Below are 24640 nucleotides of genomic sequence, written 5' to 3' on the forward strand. Positions count from 1 at the left end.
CGCTGAATTTTCCAACGTTTTCATTTTTAACTTATTTTGCACAATAAACTCTTTAAAAAATGTGTTTATCAAACACTAAAAATAGAGTGTTTGACTAGCAATAAGCTATTTATGCTCAATTAAGTTAAAAGCTCTTCAAAAAGTTATTTACAAAACACCCCCAAAGTGAAATTGATAGTACGAGTATTCGATTAAGTTGAGTAAAAAAATAACAAAAAAGCATAAGAGATTCTTATACTTTAAAAAAATTAATGTGACTCTCGTGTTATTTTCTCTTAATGTGACTTTTTAACTCATAAAATATTCAATGTGATCCTTTTATCAAAGTTTTTTATTGTTGACCGTTACGGTGCTGATGTGACAGTTCACAGTGCTGACATGATGATCCACAATACTGACATGACAATCAACGATGGTTGATAACGTAGTGATGACATATCAGATGGGCTAAATTGGTAACTCAAACATGGCGATGGACTGCCACATCAATATTGTGGACAGTTGCGTCAACACCACAATGATCAACGATGAAAAACGTTGTTCAAATGGTCACATTGGGTTTGTTTCCTATGTTGGAGGGTCACATTGAAAGAAAAATAATATGAAGACCACATCAATTTTTACAAAAGTACATAGATTTCTGATATTTTTTACCAAAAATGATTAATTAAATTTATAAATATTATTTATTATTATGAAATTAAATTAAATTTATGAAAATCAAATCAAATCAAATAATTATCTTCTTCTCCAGTTCCATTGTATCATCATCTAAGGCAGCTGCTACCTGAATCTATTGCAGGCCTAGCTTACCAAGTAAACATGTAGACAACTTGTCATTGTTAAATCCCTCGCCTATTAAAAGTTACAAAATAGGTACTTGATTATTCATTATGTTCCAAACTTGTCATTTTTCGTTAAAAAAATTGACGGTATTCTGAGCTAAACGTCAGCTTGTTGGTTGTGATATAATAAAGTCAGATCCTAAAATCTCAAATGACTATCATATCTCAGTCATCATGTTAACATCTAGCTTGGACAACCACAAATTGTTTAACAAAAAAGGACGATTTTGGAACATAATTAATAGTCGAGTGACCATTTTGTAACTTTTAATAGTCGAGGGACTCAACAAAGCAACACTCTGTAATCGCATGACCATTTTATAATTTTTAATAATCAAGAGACTTAATAAAATAATATCCTACAGTTAGAGGACCGTTTATATATTTTACCCTAAAAAAAATATCAATTTATTTGGACTAATTAAGTGCCGACACATATACAATTTCTACATCGCGCAAGCATATAAATAAATTAATTAATTAATATAATATGCTCATCTAATGATAATTAATTGTTGATGCAAGTGTCTCATCTGTTGCTTACTTGTCCCTCATTATATTCCGATACTGAAAATTATGTTATATTATCTTTTCTGATATTGGGGATCACGTCTCCTTGAATAAAATAATAACACTTGTTTCACAATTTAATAAAAATAATAATGGGGCTTAATTATAGAATAAGTGTTCAAACTATATTTTTTTCATAAATAGGTGTCCAATTTTTTTGAACGACCAAAGTGTCTAATGTTACAAACGTTATTACTTTAGGTGTACAGGTCGTAAATTTTCTCCCACATATCACATTCAGGTAATTTTAAAATTTTTATTTAAAATTTAAAATTAAGATTATATTTAAGAAACACACAAATTTTGGGAAATCCCAAAACTTTAAAAACCCTCATTTCAACCCTTAAACCCATGCCGCTCACTGCTCTTTATTGTCGACGAAGTTCCACCCACCCTCACCTCCCCAGACTATCATTAATACTATGAAATCAAGACCAATTGACTACCAATCAATATTTTGTACCCCGCAAATCCTAGGCTGAAAATCACGACCTCACGTGATTCCGACGGCCAATCAGCGGTAACTATGATGGCGTATGTCTAGGAAGATGGCAGAGACTACGTTGTCGGCGATGGTTGTGACCGACAGTGATAAGTTAGGTTTTGGAATGATTTGATTTTTTTGTAATTTAAGAGAAATTAGGGTTTTTTTATAAATATAATAATTTTTTAAAAATTAAAATTATCAGAATGTGACACGTGTCACTTAATGGAGAAAATTAACAACAACTAAGACTCGAACACCTAAAGTAATAACGTTTGTAACGTTAGACACATGTATCATTCAAAAAAAAATTTAGATACTTATTTGTAAAAGGCGTTATAATTTGAGTACTTATTTTATAATTAAGCCAAACAATGGATCGTACGTAAGTTGAGGAAAACAAATTTTTTATGATTTATAAAAGAAATAAATAAAAATAAACATGAAAGAATATATTTTAAATAAATATTATTTTACTAAATATATATTTTAATCCTTAAACTATGATTTTTATTATGATTTTTATTTTTAAATTAATTAAACATTTAATAACATCGTCATTTTAATCTTAATATTGCATCCAAAACTTATGGACAAATGACGTGTCTAATATCTAAACTATATATTTTTTTGTTTTAGTATTTAAATTTTTAATTTTTTTTAAAATCATATATAACTTCTAGTTTTTATTTTTATTTTAGTACATTGCCGTTAAAACTTAACGAGTGATCTGCAAGTGGCACGTTTTTATTGGTAAATTGCACCATTAATCACTCAATTATCTTCTCACCCTTATTGGGTCACTAAAGTTTAGTTTTTTTAATTTAATTACTTAATTTTTAAATTACTCCTAATTCAATCACTCCAACCTTCAAATTTTATCTATTTTTATTTTTAATTATATTTTAATAAAAGAATAATAAAAATTATCATGTCACAAAAATTATTAATAAAATAAAATAGAATTATCAAGATAGGAGAGATTTAAAAGTTGAGTAGTTAACTTGAAAATAAGAGTGAAAAGATAGTTGAGTGATGAATGATGTAATTCACCTACAAAAAATGCAGTGCTATTAAGTCTTTATCGATGAGGTACTAAAATAAAACAAAAATTAAATATTAGATATATTTTCTAAAAAAATTAAAAATTTAAGTATCAAAACAGATTAAAAATAATAATTTAGATATTAAACGCGCAAATTATCCAAAATTTAATTAGATGTTCAAAGTCAACGCAAACGCAGCAAGATCCCGGAGAATTTTCAATCTTTGCGCCTTTTATTATAAAAAAATATAGTTAAAAGCTGGCAAATCGTTGCTCGGCTTCGACTTTCACGTGGCAAGAACTACAAGTCCAAGAACATATGAGAACTGTGATCCAACTGTCAATAAATATTCCTCTGAATCGGCTTACTTTATAACCCGCCTTCTGCCATTGCCGGTTGCTCATCCGATCCGCCATCTAAAACTGCTGATACCAATAGGATTCATCAAGCATGGCGGCAGCTTCCAGGATCTCTTCATTGCTTTCCCGTTCATTGGCTTCCTCAACCTCTTCTTCTCTGATCTCCAAAGGTATGTTGATTTGAATCGATTACTTCCTCTGCAATGAATTTACTGCCTAATAATATTGAAAATTATTGTTCTTTGATTTCAGGGAGGATCTATGGAGTGGGGAGATCAGTGGTTTGTGGCTACACCACCGCTGCTGCTTTAGAGAAACCGATTACTCCTTCGGTCAAAGTGACCTACACGAAGCTTTTAATCAATGGAGACTATGTTGATTCAGCTTCAGGCAAAACTTTTCCGACGTATGACCCCAGGACTGGAGATGTGATTGCTCATGTTGCTGAAGGTGATGCCGAAGATATAAATCGAGCAGTTTCCGCAGCACGCAAGGCGTTTGATGAAGGACCCTGGCCAAAGACGACTGCTTATGTAATTAACAGTCTTTTACTTCCTCTGTCATATACAATAAGCTATCTTCAACCCTGCTAAAATTTGTTTTTGTTGTTTTCCAGGAAAGATCAAGGGTATTATTCAAATTTGCTGATCTTATTGACCAACATACTGAAGAACTTGCTACACTTGAGACTTGGGATAATGGGAAGCCATATGAACAAGCTGCTAAGGTTGAACTGCCGATGATCTCCCGCCTGATCCGATACTATGCTGGTTGGTAAAACATCTGAATTTGTACTGTGTTCTTGTCTTCTTTATATGGATTAGTGTTTGACACAGTGTGTTTTTTGGGTTATTTAGGTTGGGCAGATAAGATTCATGGTCTTACAGTTCCAGCTGATAGTCCCCACCTTGTGCAAACCATACATGAACCAATTGGTGTTGCTGGTCAAATTATTCCATGGAATTTCCCTCTTCTCATGTTTGCTTGGAAGGTTGCACCTGCCTTGGCATGTGGCAATACCGTCGTCGTTAAGACAGCGGAGCAGACTCCGTTGTCTGCTCTTTATGCCGCCAAGCTACTTCAGGAGGTACTTTTTCTTTTCGTATCGATTTCTCGCTTCGGAAACATGAACAATCGGATTGATTATTGATTCCTCATTCTAACTTGGAATCATTTTCACAGGCTGGGATTCCTGCAGGTGTTGTAAATGTGGTTTCAGGTTATGGTCCAACTGCTGGTGCTGCTCTTGCCAGTCATATGCAAGTCGATAAGGTACTTTACATCGTTAAAAGAAACTACAAAGTCCTAGAGTAATTCATGTTCTGTGTCATTTTAAATGCTACTGTCAATTTACAGCTTGCTTTCACTGGATCAACTGAAACTGGAAAAATTGTCCTTCAATTGGCTGCAAAAACCAATCTTAAGCCCGTAACATTGGAACTTGGGGGAAAATCGCCTTTCATCGTATGCAAGGATGCTGATGTTGACAAGGCAGTTGAGCTGGCTCACTTTGCTTTGTTCTTCAATCAGGTAATGTCCGATGAAATGCACCGAAATCAGTTTAGGAATTGGGTTCCTTTTTATCGACACTGGTTATAAACCATTTGTAGGGACAATGTTGCTGTGCTGGTTCTCGTACATACGTACACGAGAGTGTGTACGATGAATTCTTAGAGAAGGCGAAGGCGCGTGCATTGAAACGTAGCGTCGGCGATCCATTTGTAGCAGGTATTGAACAAGGTCCTCAGGTAAATCAACCACCAACATATAGAGCCTTCTGTATTCTCTCATGGTAGCTACCAGCTAGCTGTACTTACACTGATGCATACTCGAATCAGATTGATTCAGAACAATTCGAAAAGATCATGAAGTACATAAGATCAGGCGTCGAAAGTGGAGCAACCCTCGAAACCGGTGGCGAGAGGATCGGAGACAAGGGCTACTACATTCAGCCCACCGTTTTCTCCAACGTAAACGAAAACATGTTGATCTCAAAGGATGAGATATTCGGTCCAGTACAATCCATCCTGAAATTCAAGTGAGCAAAATCATCCCGCTTGCCCTATTGAACAAATTTAACGTGACCAGTGCTGATAATAGTAATTACTTCCCCTTAATCGCAGGGACATCAACGAGGTTATCCGGAGGGCGAACACGACCACTTATGGGCTGGCGGCCGGTGTGTTCACGCAGGACATAGACACGGCGAACACGTTGACACGAGCATTGAAAGTGGGAACGGTCTGGGTGAACTGCTACGATGTGTTCGATGCGGCTATCCCGTTTGGTGGGTACAAGATGAGTGGACAGGGAAGAGAAAAGGGTATTCACTGTCTTAGCAATTACTTGCAAGTCAAGGCAGTAGTCACCCCCTTGAAGGATCCGGCATGGATCTAAAATTTGTTCCGCCACGAGTCTTTTACGTTACTGCATCTGTTTCATTACCTGGCGGAAATAAAGAGAGAAAATTGTGGGGGAAATAATTATAATTAAGCCAAGAGTGTGAGTTTATCATAGCTTAATTCGAATGATTTAAACAATTTGAGATCATATTCAGGGAAAGTCGCTCCCTTGAAAATTTAAAATTATCATATATTTTATAAATTTTCTATGTTTTTTCTATTGAAAATTAGTTTTCGATTCGTCCTAAAATTTTATAAGTCCAAGTTCGCTCCCCTGAAATATTAAAAGTTTAAATTCGACCCTAACATAAAATCTTGTGTCCGTCTCTTGTTATTTATATTATATTTTTCAAAAGAAAAGGTAAATATTAGTGTAATAAAAGATGACTTAATCAATTTCCTTTGAACTATGGAAAATTTCATATGTCGAGAATAGATAGGTATTATATAGGAAAAGATAAAATGCATGAATGATAATAATATATGAGATCTTATTCTAATTTAGAAATGATCATCCAGCTCAGTTGGTAGAGCGCAACCTTGGGATCGTGGGATCGAGTCCCACGGAAGTCATTTCATAATTTGGAGGTCTCTTACGAAAACTGTTTTCAACATGGCGTTGGGAACAACCTACTATCCTACCTCCCCCTTAACCATTACATTTGTGAATAAGGGACAACTAATTTATTATTCTAATGTTAGAATATCGAAATCTTTTCACTGTAAATAAAATATTTTAAATTAATAGAAATTTAAAAACTAATGTAGAGAGATAAAAGAAAATAAGCTTAAAACGAAAAAGAAATTTAAGAACAAAAAATTACTGGTCAAATAAAAAATGATCAATTTATTTAGTTAAAGACAAAGTTATAGAATAATTTTTAATTATTTAAAATTTAAAATTTAAACTCAAAATTCGAACCAATAATATGAGTAGACTAAAATAACTTAAAAATGTCAAAACTTAAAAATAAATTATTTTCTCAAATCATATAAATTTGTATTTTTCCCTTATATTAATAAACATTTTTTTAATCCCACTAGACCTAATTTTGATATTTCTAAACTAAACAATGAGCACGTTCTACATCTGGCCTATATTTAGTAAGGGTAAATTACAAATCTGGTAACTAAACTTTACCTTTTCTCGTATTTCACTCACTGTACTTTAAATATTTTTAATTTCTTCACTGAACTTAATATATTAGGTTTTTTTGTCATTCGACCGTTAAATAGTTAATGACGATAAAATGAGTTATTAGTAGATGCAAAACGACGTTGCGTTAGTGAAAAGTTTATTTCTTTAAAACATCATTTTTATGTCACTAACTATTTTGGTGACTAAAGTAGGAGAGAGAGTAAAATGCAATGATAAAAAACGAACTCAAAGTATTATGTTTAGGCAGGAAGTTGAAATCTTTTAAAGTTAAGTGATCAAAATAAGAGAGAGTTAAATGTTCAGTGATAAAATTTGAAATTTACCCTTATAGGTTGCATAAGAGAGGTAAAGACGAGGACGGAATAATTATTGAAGCAGGTTACAAAACGGCGTCACATTTGCCACACTGGAAATATCCCCTTAAATTCTCTATCCACATTCCCACCATACCCGTTTTTGGGGAAACTGTGATTCAAGTTTAGTTTGCATTTATTCTAAATTTAAAGGAAAAAAAAAACTCTCCGAATGGGTTTCTCCGGTGCATCCACGACCGACGGAGGCCCAGAACCCGACACCGAGTCCGTCCTCCTCCTCCGCCAATCGCCGAAGCAGGAGGATAGATTCAACTTGGCCTACATCATCTACTTCACTTTAGGCGTCGGAATCCTCCTCCCATGGAATTCCTTCATCACCGCCGTCGATTACTTCTCCTACATCTACCCGGAAGCTTCGGTGGATCGTGTATTCGCCGTCTCTTACATGGTGGTCAACCTCTTCAGCCTCGTCATCATTGTGTTATATGCTCACAAGAGTGAAGGTTACGTGCGGATCAATGTTGGTTTGGTCCTATTCGTGGTTTCCCTCCTCATCGTGCCTGTCATGGATGCGGTTTATGTAAAGGGTCGGGTCGGGTTGTATGACGGTTTCTACGTTACCGTCGGGGTTCTCGCTTTGGCAGGTATATCAGATGCGCTTGTTCAAGGTGGGCTCTTCGGGGCGGCTGGGGAACTGCCGGAACGCTACATGCAGGCCATTGTTGCCGGATCCGGCGGTTCTGGTAATTCAACAAAGACCCCCCTTTTTTTAGTAATTATAGATATGGATATTGATTTAATTATTTGATCTCATGAATGCTTGAAAGTTGGATTAGTGGATTAGTACTTAAAAAGTCATTACTTAATTGCTAAGGAACTTGTTCATTGATTACTTGAGAGCTGAGAAATTGAGCTGTTTTGTTTAACTTAATAGTAACCTTACTAGTGGTTTGTCGACCATAACTTGGTTGTTTTCAAGGTATGTTTCACTGTTACAGCACAAAGTTCGCCCCGGTTCGTCGGATACCTAATAAAGCTCCCGATTAATCCTTAGTTACTATGAACTCTGAATCTGTTTATATGCAGCACTGTGCTGCTTCTTGTTATTAACCGGGGGTGATACTGATTAGTGATAAATATTGCATCTGATGCAATTTTTAATTTGTCAAATTGTTGGCTTCAGGGGTCCTTGTTTCACTGCTGAGACTCCTAACCAAAGCTGTATTTCCACAAGATGCTGATGGCCTGAGAAAAAGCGCATATCTTTACTTTTTCACTAGCATTGTGTTCATGGTTATATGCATAGTCTTGTACAATGTGGCACACAGACTTCCGATTATGAAGTACTATGAGGAGTTGAAGACCGAGGCTGTTAAGGAGGAAAATGTGGAGAAAGGTCCGATTACCGGGCCTGTTTGGAGAGCAACCTTGTGGAATATAGTAGGAACAGTCAAATGGTATGGATTTGGGGTCGTTCTCATATATCTTGTGACTTTGGCTATATTTCCAGGATATATCACAGAAGACGTGCACTCGTTGATTCTCAAAGACTGGTATCCAGTCCTCCTAATTATGTGCTTCAATGTGTTTGACCTGGTTGGCAAATCGTTGACCGCTGTCTACCTCCTTGAAAATGCAAAGGTTGTAATTTATGCTTGTGTTGTGAGGTTACTGTTCTTTCCCATCTTCATAGGCTGCTTGCACGGTCCTCGGTTCTTCCGGACAGAGATTCCCATCTCGTTACTAACTTGCCTTCTAGGGCTAACTAACGGCTACTTGACAAGTGTGTTAATGATCATGGCTCCCAAGACTGTTCAGATACAACACGCCGAGACTTCCGGCATTGTTATGGTTTTGTTTCTAGTTGTTGGTCTGGCATCAGGATCGGTCATAGCCTGGTTCTGGGTCATCTGATATTCAAGCTTTTTCTTCCTTTCGGATTCCATGTACAGGTGATCAACATAAACTTCTGTTAATGGTGCTTTCATCTTTGTAAAGGTGACAAAAAACTTGTAAAATTTTATGATAAATGCTGTGCAATGCATGCATAACTGCTCTCGTAGTATGTCTGTGCCTTAAAACCGTATGATGTATCAAATGTTCTGGAAAATGAATATGGGCTGTTTCACCGGAAAACAAATTTCTGGACATATTTATTTATCCATATCATGTTCACATATTTTACGTCAATTTACTTGGAAAACATTTGCACTATACCAATCTAAGTTTTAAGGGAAAAAATATTGGGAAAAATGAGAAACGAACGAAGACTCTCTGGGCGCACGTTAGCAGGTCTAATGATCTCTCAGATTTTCTTCCTTGCTTTTAATTCTTGTTCGTTCTCACTATTCGGGGGTATTCTTGATCTGTTGCTGGAATGGAATCGGGTTCCTTGAGTCTGGATTGGAAGGATTTGTTCGTGGGTTCGAAGGACCAGTCTCTCGACTTTTTTCCCTGAGCTAAAGGATGGAGTGGCTACTGTTAAGCCTCCGCCTGGTGATTGATGAAGGAATTGCATACTGGAATCATGCTCTGGTGGGTCAATTTATCGGATCGACCCCGAGCTTTGGATCTATGCAACGAATAATCGAAACGATTTGGGGAAAAATCTTCCCAAGTTAAGGTTAGTCTAGCTGGCCCTAACCTTTATGTTTTTTCGTTCTTGGATGTTGGTTTGAGGGACTGTGTTCTGGAAAATGAACCTTGGCATGTCCAAAATAAGCCATTAGTCTTGAGAAATTGGTTGCATGGTATGCAAAAACTTAGTTTTGACCTCTCATTTATGTTGATTTGGGTATAACTCTATAATGTTCCATTAGAGCTCTATTCTTAGAAGGGACTAAGTTACATAACTAGTGCCTTAGGTAACCCTTTGTATATGAACTCTATAACAGTTTCAAAAGAGAGACTCGAATTTGCTAAGGTGTGTATGGAGATTGAAGCTGGAGCTGTTATTCCAAAATTCATTCATGTTATCTTAAAGGATGGGTCATATGTGAGTGTGAGGGTGCATGTACCTTGGTTACCCAAATGTTGTGCTAAAGGTAAATCATTTGGGCACCATGTTAACTCGTGTACTGAGGCTAGACAGCCTACTTAAAAACTTAAAGAGGTGCAAGTCTGGAGGAAGAAGGATATGAAGGATATAGAACATGTTAGAAAGGAAACCTTGCCAGTTACTGCTATTGCTAGTATAAGGACAACTGAGTTTGCTAATACTTCCAAGGAGATGAACCAATGCCCATACATTTTTTCTGGCAGTGGAAACAATTCTAAGGAATTACAAGTGGGCAATGCTATGGAGACAACAGTGCATGCTTTGCAAGAGGCCAATGAGCCTAATTTGGAGGATGCCATGAAGCATGCTGTTAATTCTTCAAAGAATACCACTGTGACACAGAATATGGAAGATTCAGATTCAAGTGAGCATGTGAAGGCTCTTGCTGAAGAAGATATTGCTGGTAACCATTTACAGGAAATTATCCATTATGGTGAATTTCCTTCCCTTCAGGACTCTTTAAAGAAGAAGCCAAAGGAGAGGAAAAAAGAGGTTACTGACTCTTCAAGCAAAATGAAGATTGTGGCAGAGGGTATTAGGAAAGCCCGAGTGGCTTCTATGGGGGTAGCCACGCTGCTTAACGAGATAAAAACTAAAAAGAAAGATCACCTTGAGAAAGCCAGGAGTACTGTGGTGAATTTGAGCACTGACAGTAGTGCTCAGCTTGCTTCATCTTGATGATTGTCAGTTTCTGGAATGTTAGGGGGATCAACAATCCCCTTAAACAGCTGAAGGTGTTAAAGAGATTAGATTCTCGTGGAGTGGATATTTTTTGTTTGATGAAATCTTGCATTAGAAGAGAGAGTTTTGCTAATTTTACTTCTGCACTGTCTGGAGATTGGTGTTTTGCTGAGAATTATGATTTTGCTGAAGGAGGCAGACTGTGGATCTTTTGGAGGAAGCATCTACCATTCTCTGTCCTGAGATGTTGTGATCAGGCTATTTCTATCATGGGGACTATTACTGCTGTCTATGACAGAAACAATGGTGTTGTTAGAAGGAGTCTTTGGGAACACTTAAGTATTGTTGAGAATTACATTGGTTCCTCCTTTTGACTAATTGGGGGACTCTAACATCATTGCTAAAGCTGAGGAGAGCTCTGATTTTGATTTCACGAGAGTCCATTGCACCTCTGATATAAAGGACTTTCAAGATTATATGGAGGGTCTAGAGCTTATGGATCATCCATTCCTTGGACCTTTATTCACTTGGTCCAATAAACAAGAAGTTTCTTATTTAGCCCTAAAGTTGGACAAAATTTTAGTTAATGATCAATGGCTGATGGATTTCCCAAAATCTTTTGTTGAATTCAAAGCCTAGGGAGTCTCTGATCACTGCCTTGGATTACTGTGGACACACAAGGGAGTTATGACCAAGAATCCTCGGCCTTTCAAGTTTTTTAATTGTTGGACTGGCCATGAAAAGTTTTTGGATACTGTTAGGGATTCTTGGCAGGGCCAATGTGGTGGATCTGCCATGAGCTGTATGTTTAACAAGATGAAAAGACTTAAGCCTCTAATTAAGGAGTTTAACTTGGAGTATTTTTTTGATATTTCTGGTAGAGTCAAAAATAAAAGGGCTGAATTGGAGCAAATCCAAATTTTTAACCTGGCTCACACAAATCAGAGGATGATTGATGAAGAAATGAAGATTCGTGCTGATTTAGTGGACTTGGAAGTTGCTGAATCTTGTTTTTACAAATAAAAAGCCAAGGTTCATTGGCTAAGGGAGGGAGACTTGAATACCAAGTTCTTTCACCAGAGGGTTCAATCTAACAAGAAAGGGAACACTATAAGAGTCATTAAAGGTGAGGATGAGCAGAGCTATGACTCATGTGAAGGAATAGCTGCTGAATTAGTGGGTTACTTCACTAATCTCATTGGCTCTCCTGACCCTTTAGTTAAAGGGTGCTCAGCTGAAAACTTGAAAGATTTGCTGAATTTCTCTTTGCCTGAAGGAGCATATATCTTACTTACTAAGGAGGTGAGTGATATGGAGATCAAATAGGCCCTTTTTAGACAAGGAAATGACAAAAGCCCAGGCCATGATGGTTACACTTCTGGTTTCTTTAAAGTTGCTTGGGACTTTGTTGGCAGTGACTTTGTTTCTGCTGTGAGGTATTTCTTCCAAACATCTTGCTTACTGCCTGCTTTTAATTCCACAACCTTAGTTTTGGTCCCCAAGTCCTTAAATGCATGTTTGGCTAAGGAATTTAGACCTATTTCTTGTTGTTCAGTGGTTTACAAAACCATTACTAGAATCTTGTTAATAGGCTTACACCTTACTTTCCTGGCATGATTTCCCATAATCAGTCAACCTTTGTCAAGGGTAGGAGTATAGTTGATAATACTCTGTTAGCTCAGGAGAGTGTGAAAGGATACTCTAGGAAAAGCCTTTCTCCTAGATGTGCATTTAAAATTAACTTGCAGAAGGCTTTTGATTATGTTAATTGGGACTTCTTACTGACTGTTCTTGGGGCAATGGGATTTTCTGATGTTTTCTGCAACTGGATCAAGGTCTGCATTACTACCTCAATGTATTCTATTTGTTTGAATGGCAGCTTGGTGGGGTATTTCAAGGGGGCAAGGGGAATTAGGCAAGGAGACCCTTTATCCCCTTATCTTTTTTCATAATGATGATTGTCCTATCCTCTCTGCTGAATATTGCTGCCAAACATGGAATTTTTAGATTCCACCCCAAATGTAAAAGAATCTCCCTAACTCATATTTGCTTTGCGGACAACCTATTAGTTTTCTGTTATAGCTCTCTTGAATCTGTGCTAGGTGTCCAGAGCACCCTAGAGAGATTTTATGAATTATCAGGTCTTAAATTAAATGCACTGAAGTCTGAATTTTTCGCATGTGGCTTAAATGAGAATACTCTTGGCCTGATATAATCAGTTACTGGATATAGGGTGGCACAACTCCTTGTTAGATATCTTGGGGTGCCCCTAGTAACTCGTAAACTCACTGGAAATGATTGTGCTGCTCTATTGGTGAGAATTAAAGACAAGCTAAGTCAATGGTCCAACAAGAAACTTAGCTTTGGGGGTAGGCTACAACTGATCAAAACTATTCTGTTTAGCATCTTTAATTATTGGAGCAGTCAGCTCATTCTCCCCAAGGGGGTCGTTAAGGACATTGAGAGGCTTTGCATGCGTTTTTTCTAGAAAGGCAGTGATACCTCAGCCAGAGGAGCTCGTGTAGGCTAGAATCAGATTTGTTCACTAAAGTCTGAGGGTGGCCTGGGACTTAGAGATCTTTCTCTGTGGAGTAAAGCTTGTTGCTAATAAAGAATATTTTGGCTAATGATGGCTCAATTTGGATAGCATGGATACAAGAGTATTTCTTCAAAAATGTGAGTTTCTGCAAGGTTGATTGTAAAGCCCACTTCAGTTGGATTTTAAAAAAGTTGTTGAGGCTTCGAGAGGTGGCTAGAAGATTGTTTTTTCCTTGTGCTAATTGGGGGCCTAATTAGAAGCAAATGTGTAACATCCTCAATACCAGGTTAGTGACCAAATTGTAAAATTTCAGAAATTGGTGATTAATTAGGATAAATGAATAGTTTAATGATTTATTGGAAATATGATTAAGGTTATTTAGTAATTATTGAATGAAATAGAGGGTAAAATAGTCAATTGACATGGAAGATTTTATATTCCTTTTATAAGATAAGGAACCACGTGGGAAAAGAGAGAATTATCCAGAGTCTTCTTTCTTCTTCTTCCTTCTCCCGTATCTCCAAGCTCAAAGGTGAGTTTAATTTCAGCTGTTTAATTCTTGGATTTATACGTTGATTTTGATTCTTTGAGTATTATATAAGCTTAAGGAAAGCTTATATAAGCTTAAGGAAAGCTTATATAAGCTTAAGGAAAACTTATATAAGCTTTAAACATCAAGAATATAGAATTAAAAAGAAAATTATATGAAGGGTGTAGAAATGGACTTTTGTTATAGAAAGGTTTTTGAAGTTCTAAAGCTGGATTTGACTTGTCAAGGGTCTAATTAAGAAGTTAGAAGCAATTGAATGGAATTTGGAACATGTTAGAAATTGAGTATGATTCTTGAATTTCATAAGGAAGATAGGATTTTGAGGTTAAAGATGATTTATATGGATATAAGTTGGTTTAAGTAATTAATGACATAATAGAGGCTTAAAATAGAAGAATTAAGGGAAGAGTTGATGATCTTCGTGCTAAAATGCAAATTCTGAGCAAGGTGTATCGATGCATATTCAATGTGCATCGATGCACTCTTTAAAGAAGAAACATCGAATGCAATTGGTGCATCGATACATCCCCTTAAAATAAAAACATCGAAGGTAATTTGTGTATCGATGCATGGGTAGTGCATCGATGCACATGTTAAAGAATGCATCGATGCACTGTAGAATGCATCGATGCACTGTAGAATGCATCGATGCACTGTAGAATGCATCGATGCACTTCAAGGGGAAATTGAAATAGACATTTCTTTTAGTCTAAGAAATTATAGATTAGAGTATATCAATTGGATACTGATATGTATCAATATGTGATTATGTAGATATCGAACACGAACAAGTTCCGGAACGATCATCAAGTTAAGATATCGAAAGAAAGGAAAAATCATAAAAGTGGATTGGAACTTAGTGAGGCTCAGGTGAGTGCATATTAATTCGTTTATGGTGCTAAATGGAAACAAGACTTGTGACAAGTCTATTTCCTATGTTGAATGCATGAATATATGATTATACATATATGCATGACATAAATTGTATGTATGCATGATTATATGTATTAACATGCTTTTGAATGTAATGATAGGAGAAGTATGTGCTATGTGATGTTTATATATATGAGCCATATGACATGATATATGTGAACATGAGAAAACAAAGTATAAGATATAAGCTATGTAATCTTATGAGAATATGAAAAGAAGCTATGTGACTATATGTATATGTGAAAGAAGTTATGAGCTTATATGACGTGATATGAAAGTGTACATGTGAATATGTGACATGATAGATTGCTAATGCTCATGTTATGTGTAAAGAGAGCTAGAGGTATAGTTGGCATGCCAAGAGTCGAGGGTTCTACGTGGTCATTCGGGACATATATGTATTCTTTGGAACATTTACAGGGTCTTATGAGACACATATGTGATCCATTGAAATATGTATATGGTTCTTAAGGAGAGGTCATTCGGGATAAATACAGTACATAGGTCCTTCGGGATAAAATTCATAGCCCTTAGTGGGACCCTATACGAGCTGTGGTGACAGCATAGTGCACAACCTCAATAGACTCACATATCTACAGTTCTCACAGATGTACATGGGCTAATAAAGAGATAAACATAAACATATATATATATTACATGTAAAGTATATGTTTTTGTGATATGAATTGTATTATATGATTGATATGATGATGTGTATATTTGTACATGTGATTACATGAAATGCTATATTATTTTGGGTGATAGCATAATATGATATGTTCAAGCATGGTTAAGAAGTTAAAGTTTCTCTTATAAGTTTAATGCCTCACTAAGTCATAGACTTAGCGTGTGAGTGTTTCACATGTAGGTTCTGGAAAGCAAAGTGAAAAGCTAAGAGGAGCAAGACAGGTCAGCATTTTCCTTACAAAGTTTCAGATCAGAAAATAAATGATTTAAATGTGTTTGGTTAATCTGAACATAGTTGGCATGTACTAATTGATTGAGTTGAATATGCTCTGATCGATTTTGGTTATTTTGGTCAATTTATGTAAATAAACAGTTTTTATTTTAATGAAAGTTTTAAATTTTCTTTGAATTTTGTCAAGAGTCAAAGTTTGAAAAGTCAATGTGACACCCCAGACTCGTATTCGGGTCGGATACGGGTTGAGGGTGTTACAAAATGGATATGGGATAATATCAGAGTCAGTAGGAAGAAGGTAAGCTGACACAAAATTATTTGGTTTCCTGCTCATATATCTAAGTGTTCCCTTATTTCGTGGATGGTCATCCTCGATAGGTTGCCTGCTAAAGATAGGCTGGTTCGATTTGGCTTGATCATGGAAAATGGTTGTGTTGTGTGTGGTAATGGACTGGAAACCCGTGACCATCTTTTTGCAGATTGTTCCTTTGCTAAGGAAGTCTGGGGTGCTATTCTAGATTCTTGTGGGATTCGTTATGACTCGTGTAGCTGGGACGAACGAATGGATTGGCTAGTTGAGAATTTGAGGGGCTAGTCTCTCCGAGTGTGGATTCTCAAGCTCGCTTGGACTGGTTTTTTGTTTCACATATGGGAGAAGCGTAATCACAAGATTTTTAGGGGGTTAACACGTTCAGTTGATGCAATTGTGAATAAGATAAAGGAGGTTGTGAAATACAAATTGTATAGACATTGCACACATAGGATGGATGATGTAAATAGACACTTGTACATAAGCTGGGGACTGATCTAGTGTTAACAGTTTGTTTTGTAGCAGCTAAGCTGCTTTCTTTTGGATGAATATAAATTACTTATCCAAAAAAAATCTAAGTTTTATAATGTAATTTCGTTCAAGATATTCTGCATTTATAACGATTAAAAAAAAAAGAATCCGCACTTTTTTCTTTGCATAAATTACATATAAAGATTTGTAAATTAAATTGAACCCCTTCAAGAAAAGCACGTCACATTTAACCAAATCGGTTCGAATTCAACGACAAGAATAAGAAAAAAATACAAGTCTAACCTGCCCTACTTCCTACTCCACTCGTCTGAGGTGAGGCTTGAGACAAGAATAAGCAAAATTTGGTCTGTTCATAATCCAAGAAATCACGTACTGGTACCAGTGTTGAGAGCCACCCGGAATTGCTCTGGAACGCGAAGCAAGGGTGCTTTAATTGAACCAGGGTTCCCCAGCTGACCACAGGCAGCCATCTGATCATCGCCTCTACTGAATCGCATAAAAACAGTGCAACCACCTTTTGCTAAAACATTTCTGAACTCAATCATCTTCTCGTCGCTGCTCGGTCTAAATTGAGACCCAGAATGAGGATTGAAAAAAATAAGATTGATTTTGCAAGGAATACCCTTCACACGATCTATTAATCTGTTTGCATCCTCGATGCTGCAGATAGAAATCAATGTCATTGACGGTTGGAATTATATCAATTCAAGATTACAAAAACTAATAAGCATGTCAATGGCTTCAGAATATGGCAATCAGAGATTCATTAACAACAGGGATATTCATTTCTGATAGCTGGAATTGGTGTTTTACTGTAGATTAACTATTGGGATATCGAAGTTTCAACATTGCAAAGGAAACTGATAGAAACCCACTGACATTCAGTCTATACACCCAATAACAATATTTAAGGTCAAAGATAAAGCAAAATGTTGGAAACACAATGCGTGTTAAATGGAATCACATCAACCCAAATCTCTGTTGCACTTGAACTTGCCCTTGAAATTGATGCACACACAATGATTATGAAATTAATCAACACTCCACAAGTTTCAATATTTAAAGAGAAAGGATGATTGATTGCGTACGATCTAACTCCGCGTCCTTAAACACTTGAACAATATAAAGTATTTCTTAAAAGGGCAAGATTATATAACCTGTCATTGATTCCCGCAAGTATCACATATTCAAATAGAACTTTGTAGTTATTTTTGAACTTTAGTTCCTCCCTAAGGTTCTCAAGAAGAAGGTTTAGTTTATACTTCCGATTAATTGGCATGATCTAATTCCTGACCTGCATGATTTGTCAAAAAAAAAAAACTCTTTTATGTGTATAAGTGTGTATATATGCAAGAAAGATGAGTAGCAGTAGGAATATACATATGATAATAAAATACCTCATCAGTTGTAGCATTCAAACTAACAGCTAAGGCACATTTGGATTCATGGAGAAAACGTTTCAGGTGGGGAACAAGTCCACTTGTAGAAACAGTGACCTTGCGAGGGCTAAAGTGAAGGCCTTGTTCATCCACCATGATATCAGCAGCTTTTATGACATTTTCAATATTATGAAATGGCTCTCCCATTCCCTTCAAATACAAGTAGCAACAACAGTTAAGGGCACAATAGGGTTCACTGAAAATAATTGAATATTGTGCTACCAGATAATCTAAGAAAACCTTAGAACCCACTAGTAGTCTATAAAAACAGGAATAAAAACCCACAAGTTTTTCATTAGTAAAAATGAAAAAAAAAATGTTTATTTGAAGGACAAGTCTTTTGAGTGTCTACACACATCATATGGGATTGACAACAGAAAAAAGAAGAAAATTTTCGCTCAGAAACTGACTCTCAAATAACTAGCACTTCAAGACTACATACCAATTTAATGCTGTTCGTTTAAACATTTTCAGAGCTAAACTCCATCTAGTAGATGCACAACATGCCAAATTATGAATATATAAATGTAGATTCTAATAGATGAAAGACAAGCAGATCCCAACAGGCAAGAGACCCATAATCATTTTCCAAGAAATAGAGTCAATGAACACTGAGAATCTGCAGTAAACATACCATAAATACAACATTTGTAATGGAACCAATATCACCATAGAGCAATCGCCTTGCATGCACAGCTTGCTCTACGATCTCAGCCGCAGTTAGATATCTCCTCAGACCCATCCTACAATGTAAATCCATGAATAAAAGAAATACACCTTAGAGAGGTAATGATTTCAGAGAGTCCCAAACTATCTAAATTGCCAATTTAGGAAAATAACTTGCCTGCCAGGGTAGCAGAATTGGCAATTCATGGCACATCCCACTTGACTCGAAACGCAAACTGTCGTCTTGCCCCCTATCACAAGGTATCACGACTGTTTCTATTACCAATCCGTCGGTCCAGCACGAACAAAATCTGCAACCTCCTGTGTGAGTTTCAAAATCAATGAGAAGACTCTCAAAGTAGTGCAAGCAACTGACCCAAGGTGGAAATACATATTTAAGGTGTTATGAAAAGCATCCGATTCAAAACAAACAGTCTACTGAAACTGCAAGAGCTTGATCATTATAGGATCATGTGTACCTTTCTAGTGCCATCTGATGCAGTGCGAATATCTTTTAAAGATAAGGCTCTAATTTCAGCATGCTCACTCAGCATTTTCTTGAAATCTTTGTTTAATCCTAAAATCCACGAGTACCCACTAATCGAATCATTCGCGGGATTAAAAAACAAAAAGAAAAACACGGTTCTCCAATGGATGAAGTAAACTTGACAGAGACTAAGAAGAAGAAGAAGAAGAAACCTTCTAGTTCATCGATACCATGTGCCCAAATATTATCTCCATAGAGACGCTTCCACAGCATTAAAGCCTGACCAGGCCGGAATCCATGTGATTGAACCATTCCTGATGAATAAAACCCCAGAAGATTAGACACAGAGATTCAAAATCACAAACTTCACACACCATAAATTATTATTTTTTTAATAAAGACCCACTTGAAGTTCGCCGTAGTTCATTCCTTTGAGAAGCACCTTGGAGCTCTTGGGCAGATTTTGATAGCTTTCCCCACGTTGAAAATCAGGGAGATCGTCGTTTTCAGGGAGTGGAAGAAGTGGGGATGCAGAAGAGCAGCAAGTGGGGGCTGAGATTGAAATGGAGCGACGACCATGTGAGGAAGCTAAGGTAATGAAATGAGGTGGTTTTAAAAAAGTGAAGGAAAAAAGAGGGCGACGGGAAGCATATCGGAGGGAGGTAGCCGGAGAAGAGGGAGAGGGAGTTGCCATAGCTAGGAGGAGAGAGTTGGCTCCGAATCGGCCTCGCCTCATCCACATATACCCCATCTCCATTTTGAGTTTTGTTGTTTACTGAGAATTGCCGGGTTTTATCGGGTTTGTCAAATTATAATCCCTGTATTTTACTCAAAATTAAGATGTAATCCCTATATTTTAAAATTTCTAAATTAAGCCCTTTTAATTAAAAGGGTAAACTTTGTATTCAGTCACTCAACTATTCCTTTTATTTCATTTTAGTCTCCCAACAATTTTTTTTTCAAATAATACTTAAGGTTACGTTTTAGTTCCATTTTGATCACCCGTTGTTAAAAAATATCGATAATACTGACATGTCACCATAAGATAATGTCAAATCATTATTACAAAAATAAAAATATTACCACGTTAGTAATTCTATATTTTTAACAGCAAATAACCAAAACATAATTTTAAGTATGATTTTGAAAAAAGAAATAGTTAGATGACCGAAACAAGATCATAAAAATAGTTGGGTCACTAAATACATATTTTACCCTAAAAATTATAATCCAATAGTTTAAGCCATTATTTTCAATCGAAATTTGCTTACAATCAATTATCAAATAGTTGGGTAAACATGGTTGTTGTGTTCGACTTTTTCTTGGTTCACAATATTGAAGGAAAGCAATCGCTGCTCGGACAAAGATACACAAAAGATCACTCTTCAACAACATCAACCAGCTCGTACTCGATCAGCGACAAATTGGTATCTTCCTTCACGGTGAAACTTGCAGGTTCATCGACCTCGACGCGACCCCACTTGTCCACCGCAAGCCTCATCGATCCTTTAAACATGTCTGTTTTCGCATTGCAAAGTGTAACAGTAGTTCCCTCTTTCACCATGTCCACTACAAAGTGAAGATTGTCTTAGCTCTCAAGTAATAAACTTCTCTAACAAGTGTTGGAGCGCAATAATAAGGCACATTGCACTCCCTAGGAAAGACCCAAATTTGAAACTTGGAGACGACATTGTTGCGAGGGATAGCTCGAACCGAACCCCGAACATGGACAGTAAAACGGACATGAATCTTGTTACACTTCCATGGGGACAACCAAAGTTATCGAGGGACTAGGGATTCTAGAAGCTATTCAAGCTATTGTTAGTTCTTCTATGTAGGAGTTCAATCTGTACCAACCTAAGATAAACCTTTTCAGAATAAATTGTGTTAAGCAACTATCAAACACAAGTCTTCGCTACTTTTCCAACAGAAAGTATTATCACACCACATGCAACCCAATGAAACAAAACAATGACTAACCATATTCAAACTTGGATCAGAAGAATATACCTCGTTCATTTCTAGCGGTAAAGATGATCATTCGCGTCTCGTCTCCTACCAAGCATTCAGCAATTCGCATTTGACGAACTTGAGGACCATCAGCACGACCCTTCTGCAACACCATCTTCGCGCCGACAACCTTGCGGTAATAGTGTAACCACTAGTGGCAAGGCGAAGCTGGTCCACCTTGGTGAAAACAGGTTTCCTCAACGACTTCGATTCCGCCATTTCAATACATTCGGAACGAAAACATAGAGAAACAAATCAATAAAACCATCTTTGACGAAAAAATTGCACCACATAATGATAAAATAAGCGTCTTAACCATGGCAGAAGTTACATCAGATAATTTTACATTTAAAATGTTCTCGAATCTAACTAAAGTGATATCAACTTTGAAACTCCAATTGATGTTTATTCATATCCAAACAGTAAGCTTTTACATCCAAGAACAATACTTGGATCAATGCAACTCGAAATTCTATCTAACAAGAAAGCATAACTCTAATCACAAATAGTAATTTTAGATAAAACAGTAAAATGTCTAACTTTCCCTGAATAACTTGAGACAAATCTAACGAATCAGAGTCCGCTAATTCTCGTTTCTGGTCACCTAACAAAATGGTGACGAAAGATGGTAAAAATTTTCAAATGAAATACAATGAGAAAGAAATGCAAATTGTTAAAAAAACATAAATTTACATATTAATGGGAGAGTTGAAAGAATTCAAGGTTTCGATGTTACCTATGGAGATGTGGAGAGAGACACTGAATTGCGGATCTAAAAATTTATTTTGAGGGTGAGCTAGAGCCGGTTCTGATTTTTTCTTGGTCAGGGGTAAAATTAAAAAAATGAGCCCTAATTTAAAAGAATATTGAAAAATATGCAATATAATTTTTTAATTATTTTTTATTAAATTAAATAAATATTAATTCATTACAATATCAAAAATGTCAAAAACATATTTAAGCATATAAATACTTATAAAAAAATTGCTTTCGAACATTTCTTGATGCAAAATAATTGATGATAGTGTTAACATCAATGCATCCAACATATTTTTCTAATATATAACATAGCTAGCCCATTCAATCTTTCTTATGACATTGTTGACCTTAAGTAACTTCTTTCCGCGGATGCTACAGTTACCAGCATTGTTAATAAGATTTGATAAGCAATTGAAACATTAGGATAACAATCTCTAGCTTTAACAAACTCAAGAACTTCAAGCGCTGACATGAATACATTTGGCAAAATCAATTGCAATATTTTCATTTTAGAATAAAAATCATCTGCATCAACATCCGACAAATTATTATAAGAAAAAATAATCTTAAAATTATTACAACATTCTTTTAATTTATTGTCATCCAATGACTTCAACCTTGTAGAATCAATTAAAAATCCAAAATAATTTTAAAAAATCTTTAACTGCTCAAATCAATCTTTCAAAGAAGCAACCGCCATATCAACAACAACAACAAAATAATTAACTTTGAAAGACTCATCTGCTGATTGCATTTCTTTATCATGGTAATTCTCATCAAATTGTCTTTTTTTCTAAAAATACAGCGCTTAGTCGGAAAAATTAGCTCTATGTTCATATCTAATGCAAGACTTTTAGCAATATCTATACTAGCTTCGAACCCCTTATTTCTATAGTTTTCAAAATTGACATTATGATTAATTTAGTTTTTAACGTTATGATGAGAACAATAAGTCAATAAGAAATAAGTTTATAAGCCATGCTTCTAATTTAGTTTATTAATATTTATGGGCACTGCTTTTAATTTAGTATATTAATATAGTTTTTAACGTTATGATGAGAACAATAAATCAATAAGAAATAAGTTTATGGGATCTCTTGCATTAATTAAGAAAATAATATATTGATATTTATGGAACCTATTTTTAATTTAATTTATTAAAATATGATAAATTAATATAAATTAAAATTATGGGCCCTGGGCGGGTGCTCCTCTTGCCCCTGCCCAGAGCCGACCCTGGGGTGGGCACACCTATACGAGTAATATAAAATATTTATATCTTAATAGATATGATAAAATATTTTATCAGGATGGGCATAAACATATATTATGAGAAAAACTTCAAATTTTAATTTTTTTTTTGAATTCCATAAAATTTCAAGGGGACATTAACAAGAATGTGAAATAAAAGAGGAAAAATAATATCCAAAATTGATAACGGAGTTTAACCAATTTTGCCTACGTCTCCGGACTGCTGCAGATCTTTTACTAAAGAAAGAAAATTTACAGGTGTTTACAAAACACTCACAACTCACAAGAAAGCTCTCTAAACTCTTTAGTATTGGAAGAAAGAAATGTTTTGGGATGATTTTGAAGCTAAATGAGTTAGAGTATTTATAGTTGAAGCTTAAGGACTAATCTTGCAAATATCCTAAAGTATAATGACTAATTGTATGATTTAACCATTACAAAAAATCAACAATAATATCCCCTTTTGACTTTCCCATTTTCGGTGCCTACCTTTGAAAACCAACATCTACCAAACTTGAAAACCATTTTCAAAGTTCAGTGACAACTTTGCTTTGAACTTTCAACATGTTGGGGGTGCAATAATAAGGCACATTTCACTCCCATGGAAAGACCCAAATTTGAAACTTGGAGACGACATTGTTGCGAGGGACAGACACGAACCGAACCCCGAACATGGACAGTAAAACAGACATGAATATTGTTACACTTCCATGGGAACAGCCAAAGTTCTCGAGGGACTAGGGATTCTAGAAGTTATTCAATCTATTGTTAGTTCTTCTATGTAGGAGTTCAACTGAAAATATTTTCACACCACATGCAGTCCAATGAAACAAAACAATGACTAACCATATTCAAACTTGGATCATAAGAATATACCTTGTTCATTTCTAGCGGTAAAGATGATCATTCTCGTCTCGTCTCCTACCAAGCATTCAACAATTTGTATTTGACGAACTTGAGGACCATCAACACGACCCTTCTACAACACCATCTTCGCTTTGACAACCTTGACAATAAGAGTGTAACTACCAGTGGCAGGGCGAAGCTGGTCCACCTTGGTGAAAACAAGTTTCCTCAACGACTTCGATTCCGCCATTTCAATATATTCGGAACGAAAACATAGAGAAACAGATTAACAAAACCATATTTGACAAAAAAAATGCACCACATAATGATAAAATAAGCGTCTTAACCATGGCAGAAGTTACATCAGATAATTCTACATTTAAAATGTTCTCGAATCTAACTAAAGTGATATCAACTTTGAAACTCCAATTGATGTTTATTCATATCCAAACAATAAACTTTTACATCCAAGAACAATACTTGGATCAATGCAACTTAAAATTCTATCTAACAAGAAGCAT

The 24640-nt window shown here is 35.8% G+C and overlaps 2 protein-coding genes and 2 pseudogenes across 2 annotated transcripts; 2 read left to right on the forward strand and 2 right to left on the reverse strand.

Moving 5' to 3' along the window:
* Positions 1 to 3287: 3287 nt before the first annotated feature.
* Positions 3288 to 5827, forward strand: LOC120184297 (benzaldehyde dehydrogenase, mitochondrial-like). The gene is made up of 9 exons (XM_039188799.1): positions 3288 to 3474; positions 3557 to 3837; positions 3921 to 4074; positions 4162 to 4391; positions 4487 to 4576; positions 4661 to 4834; positions 4915 to 5052; positions 5143 to 5342; positions 5428 to 5827. The coding sequence occupies exons 1-9, from the start codon at positions 3396 to 3398 to the stop codon at positions 5699 to 5701; spliced, it is 1620 nt and encodes a 539-aa protein (XP_039044730.1). The 5' UTR covers positions 3288 to 3395; the 3' UTR covers positions 5702 to 5827.
* Positions 5828 to 7304: 1477 nt separating this feature from the next.
* LOC120184300 (equilibrative nucleotide transporter 1-like) lies at positions 7305 to 9309 on the forward strand. The gene is made up of 2 exons (XM_039188801.1): positions 7305 to 7922; positions 8363 to 9309. The coding sequence occupies exons 1-2, from the start codon at positions 7391 to 7393 to the stop codon at positions 9091 to 9093; spliced, it is 1263 nt and encodes a 420-aa protein (XP_039044732.1). The 5' UTR covers positions 7305 to 7390; the 3' UTR covers positions 9094 to 9309.
* Positions 9310 to 16852: 7543 nt separating this feature from the next.
* Positions 16853 to 20033, reverse strand: LOC120184306 (annotated as a pseudogene).
* A 588-nt stretch (positions 20034 to 20621) lies between these two features.
* LOC120184259 lies at positions 20622 to 24369 on the reverse strand (annotated as a pseudogene).
* Between the last annotated feature and the right edge of the window lie 271 nt (positions 24370 to 24640).

The sequence above is a fragment of the Hibiscus syriacus genome, unplaced genomic scaffold (assembly GCF_006381635.1).
Source record: "Hibiscus syriacus cultivar Baekdansim isolate YM2019G1 unplaced genomic scaffold, ASM638163v2 tig00112864_pilon, whole genome shotgun sequence".
Lineage (NCBI taxonomy): Eukaryota > Viridiplantae > Streptophyta > Magnoliopsida > Malvales > Malvaceae > Hibiscus > Hibiscus syriacus.

Coding starts and splice junctions, on each gene's coding strand:
- LOC120184300 (XM_039188801.1), top strand. CDS start 7,391: ATGGGTTTCTCCGGTGCATCCACGACCGACGGAGGCCCAGAACCCGAC. Junction 7,923..8,362: donor TGCCGGATCCGGCGGTTCTG/GTAATTCAACAA, acceptor TGTTGGCTTCAG/GGGTCCTTGTTTCACTGCTG.
- LOC120184297 (XM_039188799.1), top strand. CDS start 3,396: ATGGCGGCAGCTTCCAGGATCTCTTCATTGCTTTCCCGTTCATTGGCT. Junction 4,075..4,161: donor CCTGATCCGATACTATGCTG/GTTGGTAAAACA, acceptor TGGGTTATTTAG/GTTGGGCAGATAAGATTCAT. Junction 5,053..5,142: donor GTATTGAACAAGGTCCTCAG/GTAAATCAACCA, acceptor TACTCGAATCAG/ATTGATTCAGAACAATTCGA.